This window comes from Anguilla rostrata, chromosome 13 (genome assembly GCF_018555375.3).
Source record: "Anguilla rostrata isolate EN2019 chromosome 13, ASM1855537v3, whole genome shotgun sequence".
Lineage (NCBI taxonomy): Eukaryota > Metazoa > Chordata > Actinopteri > Anguilliformes > Anguillidae > Anguilla > Anguilla rostrata.
The window spans coordinates 34,049,525-34,071,889 of record NC_057945.1 but is presented as its reverse complement, the minus strand read 5'-3'; the positions used below and the strand labels follow the sequence as shown (position 1 = coordinate 34,071,889).

Sequence of the window (22,365 nt, the reverse complement as noted above, 5' to 3'; positions counted from 1 at the left end):
ATGAACATAATATTTACAATATTTTTTATGAGTCTATGTGCTGCTTTCTGGGCAAGTTGCTGTACTACAATAATCCACAAGATGGCGATGCACCAAAATAATTTTTCAAGAATTTTTTTTTGCTCGACATCACATATCATAGAACCAAGGTATAGGTAGAAGACACGTCGCGTTTCAGACTGAATGGGAAATAATTTTATTGATTTACAGCAGTTATTTAACCTAAGCAAAATAATAATCGGGAGCCGTGTGGAAAGAGTTATACAAGCTGTTTTGGTGTTATGTAAGTTACACAGCGATCAGGGTTCAGACCGGAGAACGTGAGGCTGAGAGGGAACTGTCTCTTGCGCCAAAGTCCCCTTGGCTTTCTGTGCTGCCTGCCCTTGAAATCAGGTCTACAGCCAGCTCAACCTCCCCCAACGCAAACAAACCCAACCGCTGTTGACTCTGATGTATGACTGGTTGCTTGGACAAATATGTCCATAATGTGTCAAATTACTAACCAAAAAGTGTATTTGTTTATCAGAAAAAAATCTGTATAATTAAATGGGTTGATCCTTAAAACCTGCAATATGTTTTAAAAAATAATTTCAAGTAAAAAAAAAACACTCATTTAAAAAAGATTTTTGTTAAATGATTTTTAAAATTCATTGTGTAACTTAGTGTATGATAATACCAGCATACAGATACTTACTTGGTCAGTAGGGATATTTGGTTCCCTGCCAACAAGGAACCAGTACCTCTACTGTACAATCCCTCTTTTGTCTGGCACATTCAGCCCTTCACAGCGATCTCATATAACCCTATTCAGCATGAACTCAACAATGACTGGCTGGTATTCGCAGCTTGTATTTTTAAAAAAGACTATCATCTTACAAACACAGGTGGCCCTTTTACCAAAGGATTTCATACAATTTATTATGCCAAGCAAACTGGACGATTTAAAATCCAATCTATACAGCATATATTTATGATATGTCACATTGACTTTTTTGAAGATCGTGCTATGATATCATTTCTAAACCTGAAAAAAGTGAAAATGAAACAAAATCATACCTAGAGAATCCTGTTTTTTTTTTTTTTCAAAGTGTCAAATACTAAGTGATTTTTGGCTGGACTGCAACAGCTGGGCCAGCCCTACAAACGCGAATGTCTGTGACCGAGTGATCGAGTGATGAAGCTACACCATTGGTTGGCCGAGTTATGAAGTTACACTACACCAAAAATATGTGGACACCCCTTCTAATTAGTCGTTTTGGCTATTTCAGCCACACCCATTGCTAACAGGTGCATAAAATCAAGCATGCAGCCATGCAATCTCCATAGACAAACATTGGCAGTAGAATGGGTCGTACTGAAGAGCTCAGTGACTTTCAACGTGGTACTGTCATAGGATGCCACCTTTCCAACAAGACAGTTTGTCAAATTTCTCAACGGCTCAGCTGCGAAGCGGTAGGCCACTCAGGTTCACTGAACGGGACCACAGAGTGCTGAAGCTTGTGGGCTGAAATCTGTAGTCGTGCAGCTGACTTTTGAAACGGAGATAACACTTCCCTCTGACTTGCCTCAGACATCCTGTGGGCTCAGTGAAACCAACCTCTGGACAGGAACCAATATTTAGTCTTGCTCTTATGAGTCTTGACTTGTGACCGCTATCTTGACCAATGACATAAAGTAGTCTTGTGGTGAGCTTCTTGTTTCTAGCTCTGATTTACCTCAATAACTAATCTGCTGTTTTGTCATTGGCCCACAGATCAGATGAGGTCTAGTTCAAAGCCCAAAGGGGTCCTTTTAACACGTATTAAATCATTCACCAGTATGTGCTTCTGAGCTCATTTGGAACCAGATTTGCTCCTGATTCATTCTATTAAGGGGGCTGATACACAGAGAGAGGAACTGCCCTCAATTCTGGACCGAAAATTAAATTCTGGGTGGCAGTGCAGAATGACAGTTGGGGAAGTGGACTTTCTCAAAGGTTGTAGGTCTGATTCCATCACATTACATCATGTTACACTATGTTCCATTACTGGCATTTGGCAGATGCTCACATCCATAGCAAATTACAATAGACAAGACTTGAATAGACAAGTGCATAAATTGGGGTTAAGATCAACAGTAACAGCTCCCAGCTGGGGTGTTGCCATTGTATCTTTGATCATGATGCTTAACTGGAAGTGTTTCTGTAAAAATATCTAGCCACAAATATGTAATGGATTGTATGTATAAAAAAAATTACTTTTGCCAACATTTTATATAATGTTTTGGACCATTAGACATGCAGAGTGCTCAAAATGTATTTAGTGTTATATTAACTGCAGACAAATTATACTATTAACAGTTGATTAAGGCATTAATGTTTCTAAGATTATAAGATTAGATAATCTTGTTTTCTTGATGGATTTGTGAAAGGGCCATGGCCAACATGCAATTGTTTCACATCAAATTACAATATCTGTAGTACTGAAAGGAGGCACAACAATTAACAAAAACAGCTCTAATTACATATTCTCTCTAAATTCTGATTTCACAAGTGTTGCACAAAATGACTCACAAATAAAAATTGCCTTAAACAAACATGTCTGCTTTCTTGCTCAAATAAAGATCGTCTGGACAACATGGAATGCATGCCGACATCCTGAACACTGCAGGGAGTGTCACCGGGCACAGCTGAACACTGTAGGGAGCAGAACTGAACACTGACCGCTCTCTGTCATCCTCAACCATTTTCCCTTGCAGACAAATGTTTGCTGACAGAGTGAATCAGGATTAACAATTACCATTTTAAGATTAATTACATAATACTGTTTTATTATATTATTCACTTCTATTTTATTGACATTTAATTGACACCTAGGCCTGATCTATATTGCAGTTTTGTAAGTATCTAGTACAATGAATGATGAGAGTATGTCAAAACAAGAAAGGAATTGGTCTAGTTAATATAAAATTAACATAGCTTTGTATATAAGAGGTATCACAAAAAAAAGATAAGGAAGTAAAATAATTGTTTATTTATGAAATAACGATTTTGTCAATGAGATACTGCAGCAACGCACATAAGAAATTATTTTAGTCCTATTTATCTCAGAAATTAAATTTAACACCCAACCCTTTCAAAATAATGCTCTGTTTTAATGCTCCGTCGTTTATTGGTGCCAAATACGACTGTCATATGTCGCCCTAGCCAAAATGCAAGGTTTCGGTACTCTGTCGGGTGATACTGTTCTCACTGCATGTTCAGCTATTAGTCATCATAACATGTGTCACTGTTCTCAGGCACGCGAAACTGGGAATTCCATATTTGCGGATTAGATCACTGTCCGGTTTTGGCACGCGCCGTTTCATCGGATATTCACCCGGGGCAGTTTCAAGGCGTGGTGTCAAAAAACTAATCTATTAAAGAATATTGGGAAGACACTGAAGTCGTTGAATAAATAAGAAATTACACAGAAGAACATACTAGACACGCTGTCAAAAGCGATTTACAGACCTAGGCCTATTGGCTAAAAACCCTTTCCATTTAAATAAAACAACCTGTTGATCTAAAAACACTTTTTGAGCACACGTTCAACTGGCGCGTCAGACTCTTATATATTAACTCGGCCTGTAATAGCTAATATACCTACGCAGCGTATGCAGCGGCATAATTTCACAATCATTTCAGTTATTATTAGGCTATAAAGGCCACTTGTTCTTTCCTGTTACAGAATTCGCAGTAGCCTGTTCGGTTTATTCTACCATATATTTAACCACCAAATTATAATACAGTCCGGCACCTATATTTGCGTATTTAAAATGTCACTGAAGTTGTAATTGAACTTTTATCTTTGTTTAAGTATATAGCCCATCCGTCGTATGGTGATCGATATTCAGGATAATCACTCGTGACGACAAGATGGCTCAATGTAAGATACGGGAGAATGAGCCGAGGATCAACGAACCCATTCGAAGTTTCCCGGATGTTTGTGGGGCTGAAAGGTGTGTCAGACTGAAACGCGGGTGACGTCACCGGCATACCTGAGTTTCGAGAAGGGGAGGGTCAAGTTAACAAGCGAAGCTGTGAGCGGAAAACACAATTTCTGACCCAATTGTCTGTAGCAAACAAGAGAAAAACGTAATACTCTGTAATGCAATGTGTATGGTATATCTGTACGTTTGGTAACCCGAAATAGCAGATTTAAGAAAGGATTAATCATTTACGAAGGACGGAGCAGTGGCCCTGGCTTTTGGGCTGAAGGGGTGACTACTTCCTGGTATACCGTGACTGCAGGTAAGTTGAACAGCGGCAAGTAACCTTGCTAGCTTATTGCATAAAATAAGCACTGTAAGGACGTTGTAACTGATTGACTTAGGCTACTTCATCTCCCTAGACCTAAGGTTGAAATGTTTTGTGACATTTTCTATGAATATTTGTGTATCCTATTTGTTGCTTCGAACGGTCAGTCTAATTGGCCTTCAAATGAAACTTCATTGCGCTAAATTTTGTGCATTCTAGAAAAATCTTATTATGACGACTTATTCTGAGGTACACAGGCTATCGATTGCATGCAACGTTCTTTGTATAGCCTAAATTACTCGGCCAGGTATTTTTCCAACGTTGGTAAACTGCACCTCTCGGCTTAAAATGTAGGCTAGTGCTTTTGCCTAGTGTCAGTGTTGAAACGAAACTTTTCATTTTATATTGTAACCATGAATTGCCACCCAAAGTTAAATTAATCGACGCATAGATACATTTTAAAGCACGAATTAAATGAACCTAATGTTTATTGTGACTTACTCACATAAATGTTCCAACGTTTCCATTAACCCGCAGTGTCTGTGTCTAGCAGACGAGAGCGTGTATGTTTTTATCGGCCCAAATTAGGCAAAGGTGTTGAGGTCCCGATGGGGTTTCGATGCTAGAGGGTAATGTAACCGTAATGTCTCCAGTTTCAGAAAACAGTCAGTTTTGAAAAGGTGGCATTTATATGCAAATCGGCTTTAGTATGCTTCAAATATATGCTAATTAATTTTAAACATTTGCAGGTAGGCCTGCAGTCCCTGAAGCAAGTAAAATTTAGGCTACTAGGCAACCATATTTTAATGGTTTTATGGTTATATATTTTTAATTGGGATTTAAATGGCCTGCTAGGTTTTATGTTTAATATTGTATATAACTAGAAGGTGCGAAAATTCCGTGACTTTTCAAAGGAGGACATTTTCTGTTGAAATTAATGAGAATTGACGAATGAGGCTTTTTATTATTAGGCATTTCCGTCTGACCCTTTATTCTCTTTATCACCCGTTTAATTATCTTAAACTGCAATACTTGCCTTTTTGTTTATTTGTAAATACATACAGGCTTTAAGGTCATTGTGAAGTATGTCAGCAGTGTAATGTAAAATTGCTTGAACATTTCTTAACATTCGTTAACTCGTTTTATGTCCTTTCGCCTCTTTATTGGGGAAGGTCACACATGAATTGTAGGGGTGTGCAGAGACCACACTACCCATATCTGTTCAAACAAATGTGTGTGTGTGTGTGTGTGTGTGTGTGTGCACGTGCGCTCAGACACTTGTGTGTGTGTGTTGCTGGGGTGGGTGCCTGAAACTTTTGTCAGTCAAAATAGCAATAGCGTCTGTAGTTACAACATAGCCTTGCATAGCTGATTGTGATGACGTGACTATGACTTCAGACAATGCTGTATTACTGGTGTATTAATTTGGGGGACAAGACAGAGTGTACGTTCACTTCATTTATGAGTGAATGTTTCAAAAATCAAATTCTTTGGATCCAGCTGTTAGGGTTTACTTGGCACAAGAGCGATGCTTCCCCCCCCTTCACATCACTTTTTAAGATGATTTTCAAAAAAATGACCAACTTCTTTGTGGATGATTTCAAAGGCACTGGCAGTCGAAGCTGGCCCCCAGGCCACTGATTGGGCATCACCGCTGCAGGCCATGCAAAAATATTTGCTGTTGCACTGGATATTTATTGCGTCAAATGAAAAAGAAAATAAAGACGCAAATCATTCCCAGAGCCAAACAGCATTACAGTTTTCAAAATGCTTCAGGTCAAATGTGTTAACACCATAAACATTTCAAATGGTTCTGGTCTAATGTTTTAACACCATACACTTTTCAAAATGCTTCAGGTCAAGGGTTTTATTCCTGACAGAGGGGAAACATTTGCACCTGTTACTGCAAAACCTCCTGGTTTATAAAGGCTCCTGTGTCGAACTAAATTATAATCCAAGACCAGGTATCAAGATCTGCATTTGAATTTATTGGTAGTTTAAACTAAGTCTGGGCTGGATTGTGTACATTTAAAGCATGATGCACTTTTATGTCCCAGAATCGCACCAAACCTAACTGGTGTATAAACTGAAAACACGTTTCCGTGTTTAAGGAGTTGCTGAAAACATACAAGCAGATGTGATATCCTCATACATATTTATGCAACTGCAACTGCTAGATCAGGACATATTAATTGAGCAGAACACAGAGGTGCTCTCAGAAAAGGCATTTAACTCTTCAAGTTGTAAGATCAGAAATATGTGATTGGAATGTTCTTAGCTGAGTTCTAGAACACTGACTTCTGAAATTCTGGGGGGGGGGGGAACAAAAACCAAAACATTCCAATAAACCTACTCTTCAAAAGTCTAACGCAGACTGCTGCATTTCTTCCTCTTGTCCTGACTGTTGGGTGGGTCTTTTTTTTTGTCCCGGTGCTGTGCAGCTGATGGCGGTCCACCCGCGGCGCGTTCGACTCAAGCCCTGGCTGGTGGCCCAGGTGGACAGCGGGCAGCACCCGGGCCTGGTGTGGCTGGACCGCGAGGCCAAGCGCTTCCAGATCCCCTGGAAGCACGCCACCCGCCACACGCCCCAGCAGGAGGAGGAGAACACCATATTCAAGGTCGGCACCGTGCCACACGTGCCAAGGGTTCGGGTGGTGGCCGGGTTCACGGGTCGGGTACAGGGTGGGGGGGTGCCAAGTCCCGCTGAACATCATGTTTTTTTAAACCGGATCAAGTCTGGGAACGGGAGCTGAGTTTTGCTTTCACGGCGCATATAAATATATTTTTTCACACAAAAAAAGGCAGGTTCAGTTTTTAACAGTCAAAAATATGAAATGGCAAACAAGTGGGGAGTCCAAGGCACTCTTAGTGGTGAAGTTAAAAGCCTTTATTTGAACACGGCAGGAAGAATTAAAAGCGTGCTGGACCTACGCGTTGCAGCCTCACACGGCCTTTGTCGGGGGTTCGGGGTTGGTTTTCGGGTGCTTCGGAGGTGAACCCAACCCCCCCCCCCAAACTGCGGCTCACGACCCCCTTCCCTCCGCAGGCCTGGGCGGTGGAGACGGGGAAGTTCCAGGAGGGCGTGGACGAGCCCGACCCCGCCAAGTGGAAGGCCCAGCTGCGCTGCGCCCTCAACAAGAGCCGCGAGTTCAACCTGATCTACGACGGCACCAAGGTGGTGCCCATGAACCCGCTCAAGATCTACGAAGTCTGTGACATCCCCCAGCCCCTCAGCAACCCAGGTCAGAGGTCATAGGTCACGGGTCATCTTCCTACTTAACCAGGCATTATGGGCTAGATAAAGACAAAATTAAGGTTTGCCTGCTGGGGTGGAGTTTTGCAAGGAGCCCATCTGGTGTTTGCTTATGCACATTGTGTCACAACTAGGGGTGAGGTACACCAGCATGAACGTTTACCGTGATGTTAAATTACAAAATGGCAGTATCTCAGGTCAAATCATATGATGTGATCTGTGCGTAGAAACCTCCCTGAATGTTGAAATGCCTCCTCTGCCTCTCCACAGGGTCCACAGGCTCTGTGCCATGGGAGGATAATGATGCAGACTTGGATGATGAAGATGAGATCCTTGAGCCACTCCCCCCATACCCACCCAAAGGTATGAGAAGCCTGCCCTCATTGGCCCTCCCAAACTGTGTTCCATGCAGATCACAGTTTATTAATATCTCATTCACACACAATATATTCACAATTGGGTACATTTTATATGTGACCCTGAGGTTTTATTACTTGTTTTGCATGTTGTATTTCTGGTTGAATGAATAATGTGTTGTATTGTATTGCGTAGCTATGCATTTACATCCACTTGAGTGAGTGGGTGAGTGAGAATGAACAAACTAACTAATTCCTAAGTGCCATGTGACTTATTTGATTGTGAGAGCTCACTCATTAATTCAATAAGATGGCGTTTTCACTGAGTGTGTGTGTGTGTGAGCCCTGTGCAGTGTGTAAGGACAGTGTGTGTGTGTGAGTGAGCCCTGTGCAGTGTGTAAGGACAGTGTGTGTGTGTGTGTGTGTGTGTGTGTGTGTGTGTGTGTGAGCCCTGTGCAGTGTATTAAGGACTGTGTGTGTGTGTGTGTGTGTGTGAGAGCCCTGTGCAGTGTGTAAGGACAGTGTGTGTGTGTGAGCCCTGTGCAGTGTGTAAGGACAGTGTGTGTGTGTGTGTGTGTGAGAGTGAGCCCTGTGCAGTGTGTAAGGACAGTGTGTGTGTGTGTGTGTGTGTGTGTGTGTGTGTGTGAGCCCTGTGCAGTGTGTAAGGACAGTGTGTGTGTGTGTGTGTGTGTGTGTGAGCCCTGTGCAGTGTGTAAGGACAGTGTGTGTGTGTGTGTGTGTGTGTGAGCCTGTGCAGTGTGAAGGCATGTGTTGTGGTGTGTGGTGCATGAGACCCGTCAGTGTTAAGGGAAGTGTGTGTGTCGTCAGACCCTGTCGGTCATTAGGTCAGTGTGTGTGTGTTGAGCCATGTGCATTGTGTAAGGACAAATGTGGTGTGGTGTGTGTGGTGTGTGGTTGTGTGTGAGGAGCCCTGTGGTGTTGTTAGGACATTGTGTGTGTGTGTGTGTGGTAGCCTGTCGGCATTAAGGACAGTGTGTGTATGTGACCCTGGCAGTTGTAAGGACAGTGTGTGTGTTGTGTGTAGAATCCCTGGCAGTGTGTAAATGCCAGGTGTGTGTGTGGTGTAGAGCCCTGTGCAGTGTGTAAGGACAGTGATGTGTGTGTGATGAATGTGGTCTTGAGCCACTGCATGTAAGACCCAGGTGTGTGTAGTGTCTGTGTGTCCTGCAGATGTGAGTGAGCCATGCAGTGTGTAAGGACAGTGTGTGTGTGTGTGTATGTTGTGTGTGAGCCTGTGCAGTGTTTAGACAGGTTGTGGTGTGTGTGTTGTGTGTGTGTGTGTTGTGAGTGATGAGCTGTGAGTGTTAAGGCATGTGTGTGTGTGTGTGGGACCCTGTGCAGTGTAAGACAGTGTGTGTTTGTTGGTGAGTGAGCTGTGCATGTTAAGGACAGTGTGTGTGGTGTGTGTGGGGTGAGCCCTGTGCAGTGTGTAAGGACAGTGTCTGTGTGTGTGTTGTGTGTGTGAGCCCTTCAGTGTGTAAGACAGTTTTGTGTGTGTGTGTGTGTGTGAGCCCTGTGCATGTGTAAGGACAGTGTGTGTGTGTGGTGTTGTGGAGCCCTGTGCAGTGTGTAAGGACAGTGTGTGTGTGTGTGTGTGTGTGTGGTGGTGAGCCCTGTGCAGTGTGTAAGGACAGTGTGTGTGTGTGTGAGTGAGCCCTGTGCGGTGTTAAGGACAGTGTGTGTGTGTGAGCCCTGTGCAGTGTGTAAGGACAGTGTGTGTGTGTGTGTGTGTGTGTGTGTGTGTGAGTGAGTGAGCCCTGTGCAGTGTGTAAGGACAGTGTGTGTGTGTGTGTGTGTGAGCCCTGTGCGGTGCATTAAGGACAGTGTGTGTGTGTGTGAGCCCTGTGCAGTGTGTAAGGACAGTGTGTGTGTGTGTGGGAGACCCTGTGCATGTGTAAGGCAGTGTGTGTGTGTGTGTGTGAGGAGCCCTGTGCAGTGTGTAAGGACAGTGTGTGTGTGTGTGTAGTGTGTGGGGAGCCCTGTGCAGTGTGTAAGGACAGTGTGTGTGGTGTGTGTGTGTGTGTGGAGTAGCCCTGTGCAGTGTGTAAGGACAGTGTGTGTGTGTGTGTGTATGTGTGTGTGGAGCCCTGTGCAGTGTGTAAGGACAGTGTGTGTGTGTGTGTGTGTGTGTGTGTGTGTGTGAGTGAGCCCTGTGCAGTGTGTAAGGACAGTGTGTGTGTGTGTGTGTGGGAGCCCTGTGCAGTGTGTAAGGACAGTGTGTGTGTGTGTGTGTGTGAGTGAGCCCTGTGCAGTGTGTAAGGACAGTGTGTGTGTGTGTGTGTGTGTGTGTGTGTGAGCCCTGTGCGGTGCATTAAGGACAGTGCTTGTGTATCCCCAGCTCCAGAGCCCTCTCCTATCCCAGCAGTGTGGTCCCCCGCGGGCTCCGTCTCCCCCCTGCAGCCCCCCAGCTGCCCCCCCGCTGAGGTGTGGCCCAAAGAGGAGCCCATAGACGTGGACATGCACCCGCCGGGCCTGCCGGAGACCATGCTGTCCAGCCCGGAGATGTGGATCAGCTCCCTGCCCAGTGAGTACTGCTCTGGGCTGGAGGAGACACCCAGCGCTCCTGTGTGTGTGCGTGTGCGTGTGTGCGCGTGCGTGTGTGCCTGTGTGAGTGTGAGTGTGTGCGTGAGTGTGCGTGTGCCTGTGTGTGAGTGTGAGTGTGTGTTATCAGTGTGATACTAACCCTTGCCCTGAGAAATAAATCCCCCTTTTCAGGTGCAGCTTTACTGATCTCACTGCTGTTCCATCAGACTCAGATTATGATTTGGATAGCTTTGTTGTTCATTGTCATCACGTCACAGACATTTCCCTTGGCGTTCACGTTTGTCGTCCCCTGACCGTGTTTTCAGTGACCGACCTGGAGGTTCAGTTCCAGTACCGGGGGAAGGAGGTGTGCCCGGCCGTGACGGTCAGCAACCCGCTGGGCTGCCGTCTGTTCTACGGGGACCTGGGCCCCATGGTGAACCAGGAGGAGCTGTTCGGCCCGATCAGCCTGGAGCAGCTGCGCTTCCCCCCCACGGAGCACATCACCAACGAGAAGCAGCGGCTCTTCACCAACCGCCTGCTGGACGTGATGGACCGCGGCCTCATCCTGGAGGTCAGCGGCCACGACATCTACGCCGTGCGCCTGTGCCAGTGCAAGGTGTACTGGTCCGGGCCCTGCGCCCCCAGCACCTCCCCAAACCTCATCGAGCGCCAGCGGAAGGTCAAGCTCTTCTCCCTGGAGTCCTTCCTGAGCGGTGAGTTGCCTGTTAGCCGCTGTGTCCTGCGCGTGTGTGTGTGTGTGTGTGTGTGTGTACGCACGTGTGTGCGTGCGTGTTATCAGTGTGATACTAACCCTTACCCTGAGACAACTTTGTTCACTGTCATTACGTCACGGAAATGTACCTTTTGATAAGGGCTCATAAAAACACGCGAGACACTGGCTTGCATAAAACACGAGCTATAGATCAAAAGGAAAGCAGAAGCAGCACCGTGTGCAAGCAACAGAGATCCTTAAAACTGATCTAAAAAAAAAGGTACAAAAAAAAAAAAAAAATCTCTGAAGCACCAAAAGAGTGGAGAAAAGCTCCCCAAGCCCATCCCACCCCACCCCAGCCCTGTACCCCCACACCCCAAGCCCATCCCACCCCAGCCCCATAACCCCCACACCCCAAGCCCACCCCACCCCAGTCCCGTATCCCCACACCCCAAGCCCATCCCACCCCAGCCCCATAACCCCCACACCCCAAGCCCACCCCACCCCAGTCCCATAACCCCCACACCCCAAGCCCATCCCACCCCACCCCAGCCCTGTACCCCCACACCCCAAGCCCACCCCACCCCAGTCCCATAACCCCCACACCCCAAGCCCATCCCACCCCAGTCCCGTATACCAGCCCACACCCACAAGCCCACCCCACCCCAGTCCCATAACCCCCACACCCCAAGCCCACCCCACCCCAGTCCCATAACCCCCACACCCCAAGCCCAGCCCATCCCACCCCAGTCCCATACCCCCACACCCCAAGCCCACCCCACCCCAGTCCCATAACCCCACACCCCAAGCCCATCCCACCCCACCCCGATCCCGTAACCCCCCGCTCTGGTAACTGACCCCGTGCTGTGTCTGCAGATGTGATCGCCCACCAGAAGGGGCAGTCGGAGCGGCCTCCTCAGTTTGAGATCAACCTGTGCTTCGGGGAGGAGTGGCCTGACGGCCGACCGCTGGAGAGGAAGCTCATCATGGTGCAGGTACAGTGGGCCGGCGTGGCAGAGCTGTGGTTTAACTGCTTGCGCAGGAGATGCCCTTACCCCTAGGTGCAGGTGCACTTCACATGTCACACGTGTGCACTGCTGGATGCATGGAGAATGAAAAGGTATACTTGCACACTTGAAATTCCCCATTGTGGAGACGGAAAAAGTAACAAAGCTTGTGGTTACACAACTTGGCTGTTTGACTGCCTCTGTGTGGTGTGTGCGAGTGGCGTGTGTGTGTGTGTGGCATGTGCCTCTGGCGTGTGCCTGTGCGTGTGTGTGTGTGTGTGTGCACGTATAACCACATGTGACCATGGCTGAGGGCCTGACTGTAACACTTTTAATGACGGCTGCCTGTTGCAGTCGGGCGGCCCTGACGCGCTCTCTGATTGGCTCCCCAGGTGATCCCCGTGGTGGCGCGCATGCTCACGGAGATGTTCTCCGGCGACTGCATGCGCTCCTTCGACAGCAGCAGCGTCCGGCTGCAGATCTCCATCCCCGACATCAAGGACAACATCGTCACCCACCTCAAGCAGCTCTACCGGCTGCTGCAGACCCACCAGGGCCACGAGGGCTGGCCCCTGGCTCCTGGGGCCAATCTGCACCTGCCCCCGGCCCTGCACGCGCAGTGACCCGGCCCCCCCGCGTCCGCTCACCGGGCCGGCTGGCGGGGAGAGAGATACTCCGCTGCGGTGAAGCAGAGCTGGGCTCCGTCCAGCCCGGTCACAGGGCCTAGACTGCGTGTGGGTAGCAGGCTTCGCAGCATACCAACGAAACAAAAACAACTTTGCTTCTTCCTTAAGATTTACGCTAGCAAAAAAAAAATGACCCGAGCAACATTAGCCTTTTTAAAAAAAAAATAAAAAAAAAAAAAAAATGTCCTCTGCTTACTCTTAACCTCTCATTAAAATGTGGACGATCGGACAGTTTCGGGGGAATTTGCCGACACACAGAGGGGAACCTCATTGTCTTCAGAGTTAAGGTCACTGCTAACCGGAGAGATGCGGGTATGTCTGAGGTGGTACCCTGTATACACACAGAGAGGATTGAATGTCCCTCTATAAACTGTTTTGACAGATGGGCAATTCTGTGCTGGTTTAATTGTAGGCGCGTTAACTACCCTATGCGACTAACGTATCTAGTAATCTTCAGACATACTTGTCACTGCTATTTTACTTGTGAATCTTAGTGTAGTCGTGAATTAAATAGAGGCCTTGGGAGTGTAATTCCTGCTGTTAGGGAAATGTGCAGTTCTGGTCATTTGTTTTTCTGACTTGAGGCATTTTTTTTGGGAGTGTCTGTGCTGTTCACTTGCCTACCACTTTTAATGTGATATGAAGTACCTTTTTAAAAAAAGAAAAGAATTAGTATTAAAGTAAATATGTTTTATGATGTAGTGAGATATGTTGCTTCACAGTAGTTTGAGTGAGGTCAGTTTCATGCAACTGGGTAAAAATAGGCCTGGAAAGTACATTTATGTGCCCTTTTACTAAAGCATTGCTCACAGGACTAAATGAGATCTACCTATTGTTGGGAAACCTCAGTATGCTGTTCAAACTGCATTGACTTCTTTTGTGCATAAAAGTCTATTTTTTTTATTTACCAGCCATGGAATAATTAGGATAAAATTATGTCGGGGTGGAGTAACTTAAATTCTGGTATCCCAGAATTCTGTGCCAGGAGGCTTTAGTTGCTGAAATTTGAGCAATGAATTCACTGTCTTTATACGTAAATGTTGAGCACTGAGTTTGACCACAAGACCACTGTGGCCTTTGTGCGCTCAACTTGTCATTCCCTGAAGTGCATGACATAAGCAGCAACTTCAGTATAGTAGGGAATTTCAGTATGTGTCTGAAATGTATATATGTTGAGCACTGCACATTCCGTTCCGTAGGGGTAGGACATTTAATGCTCTGTTAGTACTCTTATTCATATTGTAATTTTTCGAACATGATATAAAATCATCATTGCATATTATATTGGGAGAATGTGTATGGCTTATAATGTGTCTCTTGGTGAATGGATATTTTATGCATAAATGTGGATTTCTAACCCATTTAACAGAATACAGTTCTGTCCTAATATTGGGAGCACATACATTGGTTCTTCTGTCTCTTTTTTTAAGCATTTCTCACCCTTTCAGGTTTTTAATTTTCATACTTGATTAGTAATCTGTGTGTTTTTTTGTACGTGAGTCCTGCTTGTGTCTTGAACAGGTTTCATTATGTTGAACTCCATGTTCAGGTCCAGACATGATTGGTTACATTTTGTGGAACATGATCATTTATAGCCTTAAAATGCCTTTCTTGGCACAAAAGTAATATCAAGCTCAAATATAATGTACTGCGGGCAAACGAAAAGGATTACTTTGCATGCCATCAGCCAACTACTGGCAAGATTCCTGGATGCAAGTTCCCTCTAAGCTATAACTCCAACATTTGCACGGTGTCCATAGTCTATAAATAATCGCTATGCACTTCACCATGGTAACACTTTGACAGTGCCATCTTATAAGATATCAAAGGGCAGCAAAATGAAAGTTTTGGAATTCCTCCTTGGTGGGAACTTTCACCCGAGTAATCTTGCCAGCAATTGGCCGCCAAATAATCAGTTTCACTTTGCCGCGTAACACCTGTGCTACATCACGGCCAAATGTACCGATTTATGGAAATATTATGCATTTTATTACTGAGGAATACAAAGAATTTTAAAATGAAGGAAGAAACAGACCATTGCTTAAAATACATTAAGTGAAAAAGTTTGTTTTACCTTTTCGAATGGCAGATTTAAAATAAAAACAGGAATGCTTTGCTTCTACGCTGCAGAATAACAATTCCCTTCGTCCTTTGGTTATTCCCCTGAGTAACTCGTTTGTCCGGGTTGAGACACTCCCTGACGGATGAAAAGGAACACAGGAATAAAAAAAATAATAATAGCGCATGCGAAAGAGGAAACTGTAAAAAATGCATTGAGGTGTATGAGCTCTGTGGCCTCCGGCTCTGTCTGTCTGTCTGTCTGTCTGTCTCACACTGAGGAAAGGCATTCACGCTGCGATGTGTCACACTGCAATATGTCACTCAGAAACCAGGCTCCACCCCTACGGCACCAGGCTCCACACCTACGGCACACACATGCAAACCTGGCACCCGGCATGACCACGAGAGAGAGTCTGCAGCTCAGAGGAATATTCAGAATTACATGGGGTGATGTTCATATGTCTGACGATGGGGCTGTGCCTGCCAGGCACATTAAATCCGAGCACGTCTACAACCTGGACTCTTAATTTGGCCACACAGATGGTCCCGTACCATTTAACTCTTCAAAATCAATGCCAGTAAATTCTGCAGTTACTCATTTCAGCTCATTTGCTGATCAGTTTGATTAAATTAATGAATGATGGCTAACACAGTCCTAATATTAAACTGTGGTGTCCCTCTACAAAAAAATAATGAGCACATAGATTTGTGCTTTAATTACCAACCTGGTTTCGAAGAATGTTTAACACAAGGGTCTATGGTAGAGCAGCAGAAGGACTTTGGCTTCTCAAAATAAGTTCTTCCTTTTCTTTAATGAGTTTGTACTGGGTGTCCTGAAGATGGTCCCTGGAATGAGGGTCTCCCCAGGAGAGCTGGCGGGTCGTGGGATGTCCCTCCTATGAGTCCCACGTCTTCTTCGCTTGGATTTGTATATTCAACTATATAATTTTAAATGTTAAAATGGAGAAAGGTGCAGCTAAAATCAAATTTAAACTTAACCAAAAAGACTCAAATCCACTTGGGTGTGTATGGACTGTGATTAGGAATGTATGCCCTGTAGTGTCTGAGTTAATTCATGGTCCTCCTCCACGAAAGGCTGTATTTGTGTGTATTTGTGTACAGCCTGTGGTGCCACCTGGTGGTAAAATTAGAAAACGCACTCTACGCACTCTGCAATGGAAGTCAGTTTACATTTGAGACTATAAAGCATTTCTGCAGATAGGCTGGACGTTTTTGTAAAGTCCATCAAGAAAACTTGTGTGAATGCCAGGAAGAAGTCTACATAGGAGTGTAATCAAAAACTGAAAACAGACAATTTAGTTAAAGCATTTCTCAAATTCTTAACTTTACTTCTACAATTTCATAGTGAAGCAAACATTTCACCACCCCGGATGACGTTAGATACAGATGGGGCCACAGCACATTTACTTTTAATATCAACATCGCGTTTGCTTGTGGGGCTGCCTGCATCGCCATGTTATTTGCATAATTGAAAATATACTTCCTTTAGGTGAGTAGTACAAATGTATGTAGATTGTGTTCCCGAGAATGAACGTCACGCGAGACTACCGGCGAGATTTTCTGTGACACTTGTACCACGAAAGGGCACGTAGAGGAGGCTGGAAGGAGTGTGCAGGAAGTCGGCGTTGGGTCGAATTGGATTTTGGCTAATCCGAAAAAAAATTAAAGACTAGCCATGCTGTCTAGATTGGTATTAGTCTCAGGTAAATTAAGGCAGTGCCATAAGAGTGATTGTGTGTTTATCAAGGGAATGGTTGACGATTTACTCGAGATTTGTGTGTTGCCAACCCACTAGCCAGCTAGCAAAGCTAACTGTTTGAAGGGTAAAGTAGTGTACGGCCATGCAGCCAAATGTGTCGTAGTAACGGCTAGCTACATGTTATGACTGCAAGCAATAATTAAAAACTATGCGCTAGCTAGCTATCTATATAATTGTCAATGCACGGGTCTCTGAACGTGTTGAGAAATGTGTAGCTACTTGCTGGCTAAATGTTGCAGGACGATTTGAGGTGCAAATGGCTAAGTTAGCAAGGTACCGGAGGATTGTCGCTCTGAAAGTATTAGCTACTGCTATAAGGTAAAATCAAAGTTTCCTGTTGCTAACAGTTGGCTAACTATTGCAGGATACCGTCATCCCTACTACTAGACACGTAGAGACACGTAACTGTTTAGCTAATTGGATACCAGTCAAACTTGCGATATTGCAAAAATAAACAGCTCAACAATTAATTGAAATGTAAAGTTCACTGGTAGCGATTAGCTAACTAGCTTGTTTGTCATAACTAGCTATCTAACTAACTAACTAAGAATAACAAACATTTGGCTTCTACTCTGGCTTGAGCCATGAGTAACGTCAGAAATGCAATTCTACCTACCTACTATTGCCGATTATTAGCTACACTGTAAGTTGTCGGCCAATGCGTGCAGCTTGTCAACAGGTTGTCTAGTGCTGAAACAGTGAAGCTGTTTTTATTCTGGCTATAGTGGTTGGCTAGTTAACGCTAGCTAGCTGGGGAATGACAAGTATGTCTAGCTGGGTAAATTATTGGTTAAGGCTTCCCGGACGTTTGCCTCCCAATCCAAAGTTACTGATAATCGTTGATTTGGCTGCAACGTTACCTGCCAAATGTGACTCCGTCACTAGCCTATTAACTGAGTGATGCGGAGTATGCTGTCTTCAGTCTTTGAGTTAGGTGTCTATAACCCTGGTTCTAGAATGTAACATGTTGTACTTGCCACAGTTTTTAAAAAATGATCTCTCCTCTCTTATAACCTTTCTTTCCAGCCTCTACCCTTAAAAACAGTGGGGCCCTCGGAGCTGGGTAAGGACACTGACCATATTGTTTCCATTGTCTGATCTCTAAGCCCTTCCATGTAACAGTGTGGCATTTTCATCATGAACAGTGTGTGAAGTTAATGTTCTGTCATTAGCTTAAAGGTATGCTCTTTCCCTCCCCCCACCCCCATTTGAGTGACTCATTTTAATGTTATCTCCAGTGGGGCTGAGAATAAGTAATTCAGTGCTTGCTTTTGGTTTACCTCTGCCTCTGTCCAACCACTTAATTATGCCATGAATTGACAGAATCAAGATGGTCATTAAGCAGACAGGGCTAACATGTCCACAGCACTGTATCACTCCAGGCATTGATCCTGTCTGGCTTTTATAACCCTTAAATTAAATTAATTAAAATTAAATTTTAACTTCAGCTTGGTGCAGGCGAGCCGCTCTTTCAACACATCGCCCCAGAGCCGGGCACCCGTGCCCCCGTTGCCCGAGACGGGGGGCAAGGTTCGCCATGGCATCATCCCGGAGGAGTTATTCCAGTTCCTGTACCCCAAGACTGGAGTCACAGGTCAGTGACAGCCCCGAAGCCCTCTTATACGAGTGGCTTCCCCCTTGACCCTTCTGTGACAGCCAAGTGAAAAAATCTTATTGGTTGTTCCAATCGTTCAATTTCTTTTCCCCCCCAAAATGAGTGATGGCATTGCTTCAAAAAATGATTACGGTCTTAATTACAAATAATTTTTAAAGTGTTAGTATGAATTGAAGCTGTACTTTGTGCCAGTTGGGGGCTGGGAGTATTTACACCAGTGGTGTCGCTCCTTTGCAGTACCACTAGGGTAACTATCATCAGACTTCTGATCAGTATATAAGAATCACAACATGAAATACCCATCTTTCTATGACTAGTGAGTTATATTTTCTCATCATCATGCTATATTATTGGGGGCGGGTGGGGGGTTATTTGGCCTGTAACCCCCCTGCCCCCCCCCCATAAATGACGCCCTTGCGCTCTCTGTCCACAGGCCCATACGTGCTGGGCACAGGGCTCCTGCTCTACCTGCTGTCCAAGGAGGTGTACGTCATCAACCACGAGACCTTCGCCGCCGCCTGCATCGCCGTGGTCTTCATCTACGGCGTTAAGAAGTTTGGACCCAACGTGGCCGCCTTCGCCGACAAGCTGAACGAGGTGAGCTGTGCGGTTTTCCCCTGTGTGAAAGCACGCGCATGTTGAGCAATGTGAAATGGGTGTGTGCGTGTAGGTACGTACTGTTTGTTTTGTGGTGCTTGTCTGAGATTTGAATTTAATTGTTTGTCCATCAGTTTAAATAAGAGAACACAAATGGCCGTTCTTTCTTGTCCTAATTTTCAGGTACCAGAAGATATTTTTTGTTTCATATTTCAGCGAATATCACTTTGGTGGTGCCCTTTGATTTAAACTTACTTCTGCTGTCTTAATTTCTTTTATATCAACTATGTTGCCATAGCAACAATTTTCACACAAAAAAATTAAGTGTAATCATGCCCTTAAAATTTGATACAGTATATAAGAAGTACGTGTAGTAAGATTTTTACTGGAGCTGTTCAGGTGAAGTGTCCTGCATGATGATGAAAGCGCGGTGCCCTTCAGACCTGAGTCAAATACGTAGTTGTTTTGGATTCAAATACTTCTCTGTGCTCTATTTATCTTGCCTGGTGCAAATGAGCCTGCCAATATGACCAGAAGGCAGGGTTTGTACCTTTTGAGAATATTCCATTGGTTCCAATACACTAGAAAAGATCAGTGAAGTGTAGAAAAGTATTTGAATCCAAAAGAAATATATATTTGACCCAGGTCTGGTGCCCTTAGTGGGGTACTGTTTCCGGCCCTGTTTCTGGCCTGGTTTCCGGCCTGGTGGACTGCGCCTGACCCTCTGCTCTGCGTCCACAGGAGAAAGTGGCCAAGGCGCAGGAGGTGAAGGACCTGGCCATGAGCAGTCTGGCCCAGGCCATCGAGGACGAGAAGAAGGAGCAGTGGAGGGTGGAGGGGCGTGGCATGCTCTTTGATGCCAAGAGGGTGAGGATGAGGAGGAGGAGGAGGAGGAAGATTGCCCTGTGCTTAGGCCTGGCTGACTGCTAAAACCTGGCTGGCTGGCTTGCTTGGCTTCGTGCTGTGTCAGACTGTGAGGCATTATGCGAAATGGTGAAAATGGTGTCTGAGAAACCAAACCAAAGTGCAACTCAGCATATACCAAATATGAACTGTGAGAAAAAAGGCTGTCTGTATTCATTCTTATTGGCAATCACATGACTATCATTTTAGAGCAGGCGGGGATGAATATTTTGAGAGCAATGATGTGTGTTCTTGCAGTGGTGAAATGTGGTACACTGGGATAGAGGCTATGTAATTATGGCTGTCTGCTTTCTGGAAATGTTTATGTCAGTGAGTTAAACTGCATCCATCTGCATTGTGGGTCTTTATTCCTAGCTGCAGCTTAAAAAAATTAAAAGTAAGAAGTCTCCACAAGGTGGCGATAAACAGAATTTGTAAACCAGAGAGTTGCCGTGTGTTTTCAGGATTTCAGCTAGTCTCTCCTCTGAATTAATTAGCTTTATTTTGTTATTAACATTTATATAGTTTGACATTTCTAAATTTTTTTGATAAGCTTGTGAATGACAGCTGGATACTGTTGTAGTGTCTCTATATGATACAATTTACAGTGGCCTCATTTAAGTTTCATATATGTATAAATAATTGGTTAATTCAGTCATGGTAACTGGTTGAAGCAAAATCGTAGGAACAGTTCCTTTCCACGGTTGTACACTTAATTTAATTACGGTAAGATTCAACTCTTAATGCTCTAACACTTACAAACACAAAGCAGCACCTCTTATATAGTGCAACAAAACAACATGTTGAATTCCCTCAGAAAGTCCTTACTGTACTAGCCCTCTAGTGAGTATTTTCTGTTTTGGTAGCACAATGGATGGGATGATATGAAATCATTGAATAAAATACAATTTCAGCTCTTGGGAGATGTTCTAGAAGGATTGGTTGTATTCAGAATGAGAATAGGCCTCAGAAGTCGTGTCTTAACTTCCTTCAGATTTTCGAGATCTCCGGATCAAAAAATCCACGGCCTGTGGGAGAAATGAGTGGGGTTTTCCCTAATTCCTTCCGAATAATGTATGATAATTTGGAAGTTTGTTTGTATATGAAAAAAAAGAATGGTAAATGGACTGCATTTACTTTTATCCAAAGCGCTTTACAATTGATGCCTCTCATTCGCCAGAGCAGTTAGGGGTTAGGGGTTAGGTGTCTTGCTCAAGGACACTTCGACATGCCCAGGGCAGGGTTTGAACCGGCAACCCTCCAACTGCCAGACAATCGGTCTTGCCTCCTGAGCTATGTCGCCCCTTGCGTTTCACCCATGATAAGAATGCTTTTTTCCCCCCATTGTTGTTGTTGTTTTTCCTCCCCCTTCCACGCGAACCCCAGAACAACGTGAACATGCTGCTGGAGATCAACAGCCGGGAGCGGCAGCACTTGGTGACCAGCGAGGTGAAGAAGCGCCTGGACTACCAGATCGCCATGCAGAACCTGCACCGGCGCCTGGAGCAGGAGCACCTGGTCAACTGGGTGGAGAAGAGCGTCATCGGCAGCATCACGCCCCAGCAGGTACTACCGCCCAGGGCCGTCATCTCTGTTTCAACGGTGGGGGGGGGTGGGGGGGTGGGGGGGTGGCGAGGGACAGGAGGGTTGTGAGTTCTGGTGGGGTAGGAGTGAATGGGGGAATCTGGTAGTACTGAAAACAGGGGGTGCCAATAATCTTTCATAAATAAAATAATGTGTTTTGGTATAAAGAACATTGTTTTCACATTTTTGAACAGGCAACATAGCTCATTACCTGCGTTGGTTGTATGGTACAGCCTTTTATTTGGTTTATTTTTTATCTGCCAGTTATCTGCCAAGGCTGCCAATTGTGCTGCTTTTAAATGGAACTATTACAGATGAAACACATTAGAACCACAACCTCTTCAAACCTTTTTACCAGGCTTTCCATATGAGGCCTAGGATCAGCAGAATTACTCTGTACTTTGCTCTTATGCTTCAGCAGTGATTTGAAATGATTTGCATGAAATTGAGTAAAAGAAGAACTTTTTTTTTGCATAATATTTCTAGGAATTGTACTGTAGTATAAATGTTAAAAAATAAAAGATTGGTGAGGGACAGGTTGTTGAAGCACGTCGCTTTGGATAAAAGCGTCTGCCAAATAAATGTAATGTAATGTAATGAAGCGTGAAAATCATTTTATAGATTGCGTTTGAGTCTGGATTTGATGCTGAAATGCTTGTCCTTTCCTTTTGTCCAACAGGAGAAGGAGAGCATTGCCAAGTGTATCACCGACCTAAAAAAGCTGGCCCAGGCCAAGGCTGCTGTCTGAGGCACTTAAATCCTCTGTAACAATGCCCTGTCCTTGCTCCTCGTTATATTTCATTAAGGATATTTTCCCTTAAATAAGGAATATTTTGTCTGGTAATTTAATTGTATATACATCTACCATTGAAATAAAAATGGAAAAGTTATCCAAAGTGGTACATTTGCTGTCCTTGATGTCATTATTGTCAATGGTTTCACTGGAAAATGTTCACAAATTCATCTGTCTTGGAAGGTTGTTGGGGTT

At 44.8% G+C, this 22,365-nt stretch overlaps 2 protein-coding genes across 2 annotated transcripts; both read left to right on the top strand.

The window, feature by feature from the left end:
* Nucleotides 1-3,994: 3,994 nt before the first annotated feature.
* Nucleotides 3,995-14,239, top strand: irf6 (interferon regulatory factor 6). The gene is made up of 8 exons (XM_064305495.1): nt 3,995-4,270; nt 6,718-6,894; nt 7,323-7,518; nt 7,800-7,892; nt 10,245-10,430; nt 10,756-11,145; nt 12,021-12,139; nt 12,544-14,239. Exons 2-8 carry the CDS (start codon nt 6,721-6,723, stop codon nt 12,772-12,774), a joined length of 1,389 nt encoding a protein of 462 aa, XP_064161565.1. The 5' UTR covers nt 3,995-4,270; nt 6,718-6,720; the 3' UTR covers nt 12,775-14,239.
* Nucleotides 14,240-16,461: 2,222 nt separating this feature from the next.
* Nucleotides 16,462-22,279, top strand: LOC135237930 (ATP synthase F(0) complex subunit B1, mitochondrial-like). The gene is made up of 7 exons (XM_064305496.1): nt 16,462-16,622; nt 17,705-17,741; nt 18,127-18,272; nt 18,727-18,890; nt 19,632-19,757; nt 21,180-21,359; nt 22,057-22,279. The coding sequence occupies exons 1-7, from the start codon at nt 16,595-16,597 to the stop codon at nt 22,123-22,125; spliced, it is 750 nt and encodes a 249-aa protein (XP_064161566.1). The 5' UTR covers nt 16,462-16,594; the 3' UTR covers nt 22,126-22,279.
* The last annotated feature ends 86 nt before the right edge of the window (nt 22,280-22,365 follow it).

Coding starts and splice junctions, on each gene's coding strand:
- LOC135237930 (XM_064305496.1), top strand. CDS start 16,595: ATGCTGTCTAGATTGGTATTAGTCTCAG. Junction 18,273..18,726: donor CCCCAAGACTGGAGTCACAG/GTCAGTGACAGC, acceptor CTCTGTCCACAG/GCCCATACGTGCTGGGCACA. Junction 21,360..22,056: donor GCAGCATCACGCCCCAGCAG/GTACTACCGCCC, acceptor TTTGTCCAACAG/GAGAAGGAGAGCATTGCCAA.
- irf6 (XM_064305495.1), top strand. CDS start 6,721: ATGGCGGTCCACCCGCGGCGCGTTCGACTCAAGCCCTGGCTGGTGGCC. Junction 7,893..10,244: donor CCCCCCATACCCACCCAAAG/GTATGAGAAGCC, acceptor GTGTATCCCCAG/CTCCAGAGCCCTCTCCTATC. Junction 11,146..12,020: donor CCTGGAGTCCTTCCTGAGCG/GTGAGTTGCCTG, acceptor CTGTGTCTGCAG/ATGTGATCGCCCACCAGAAG.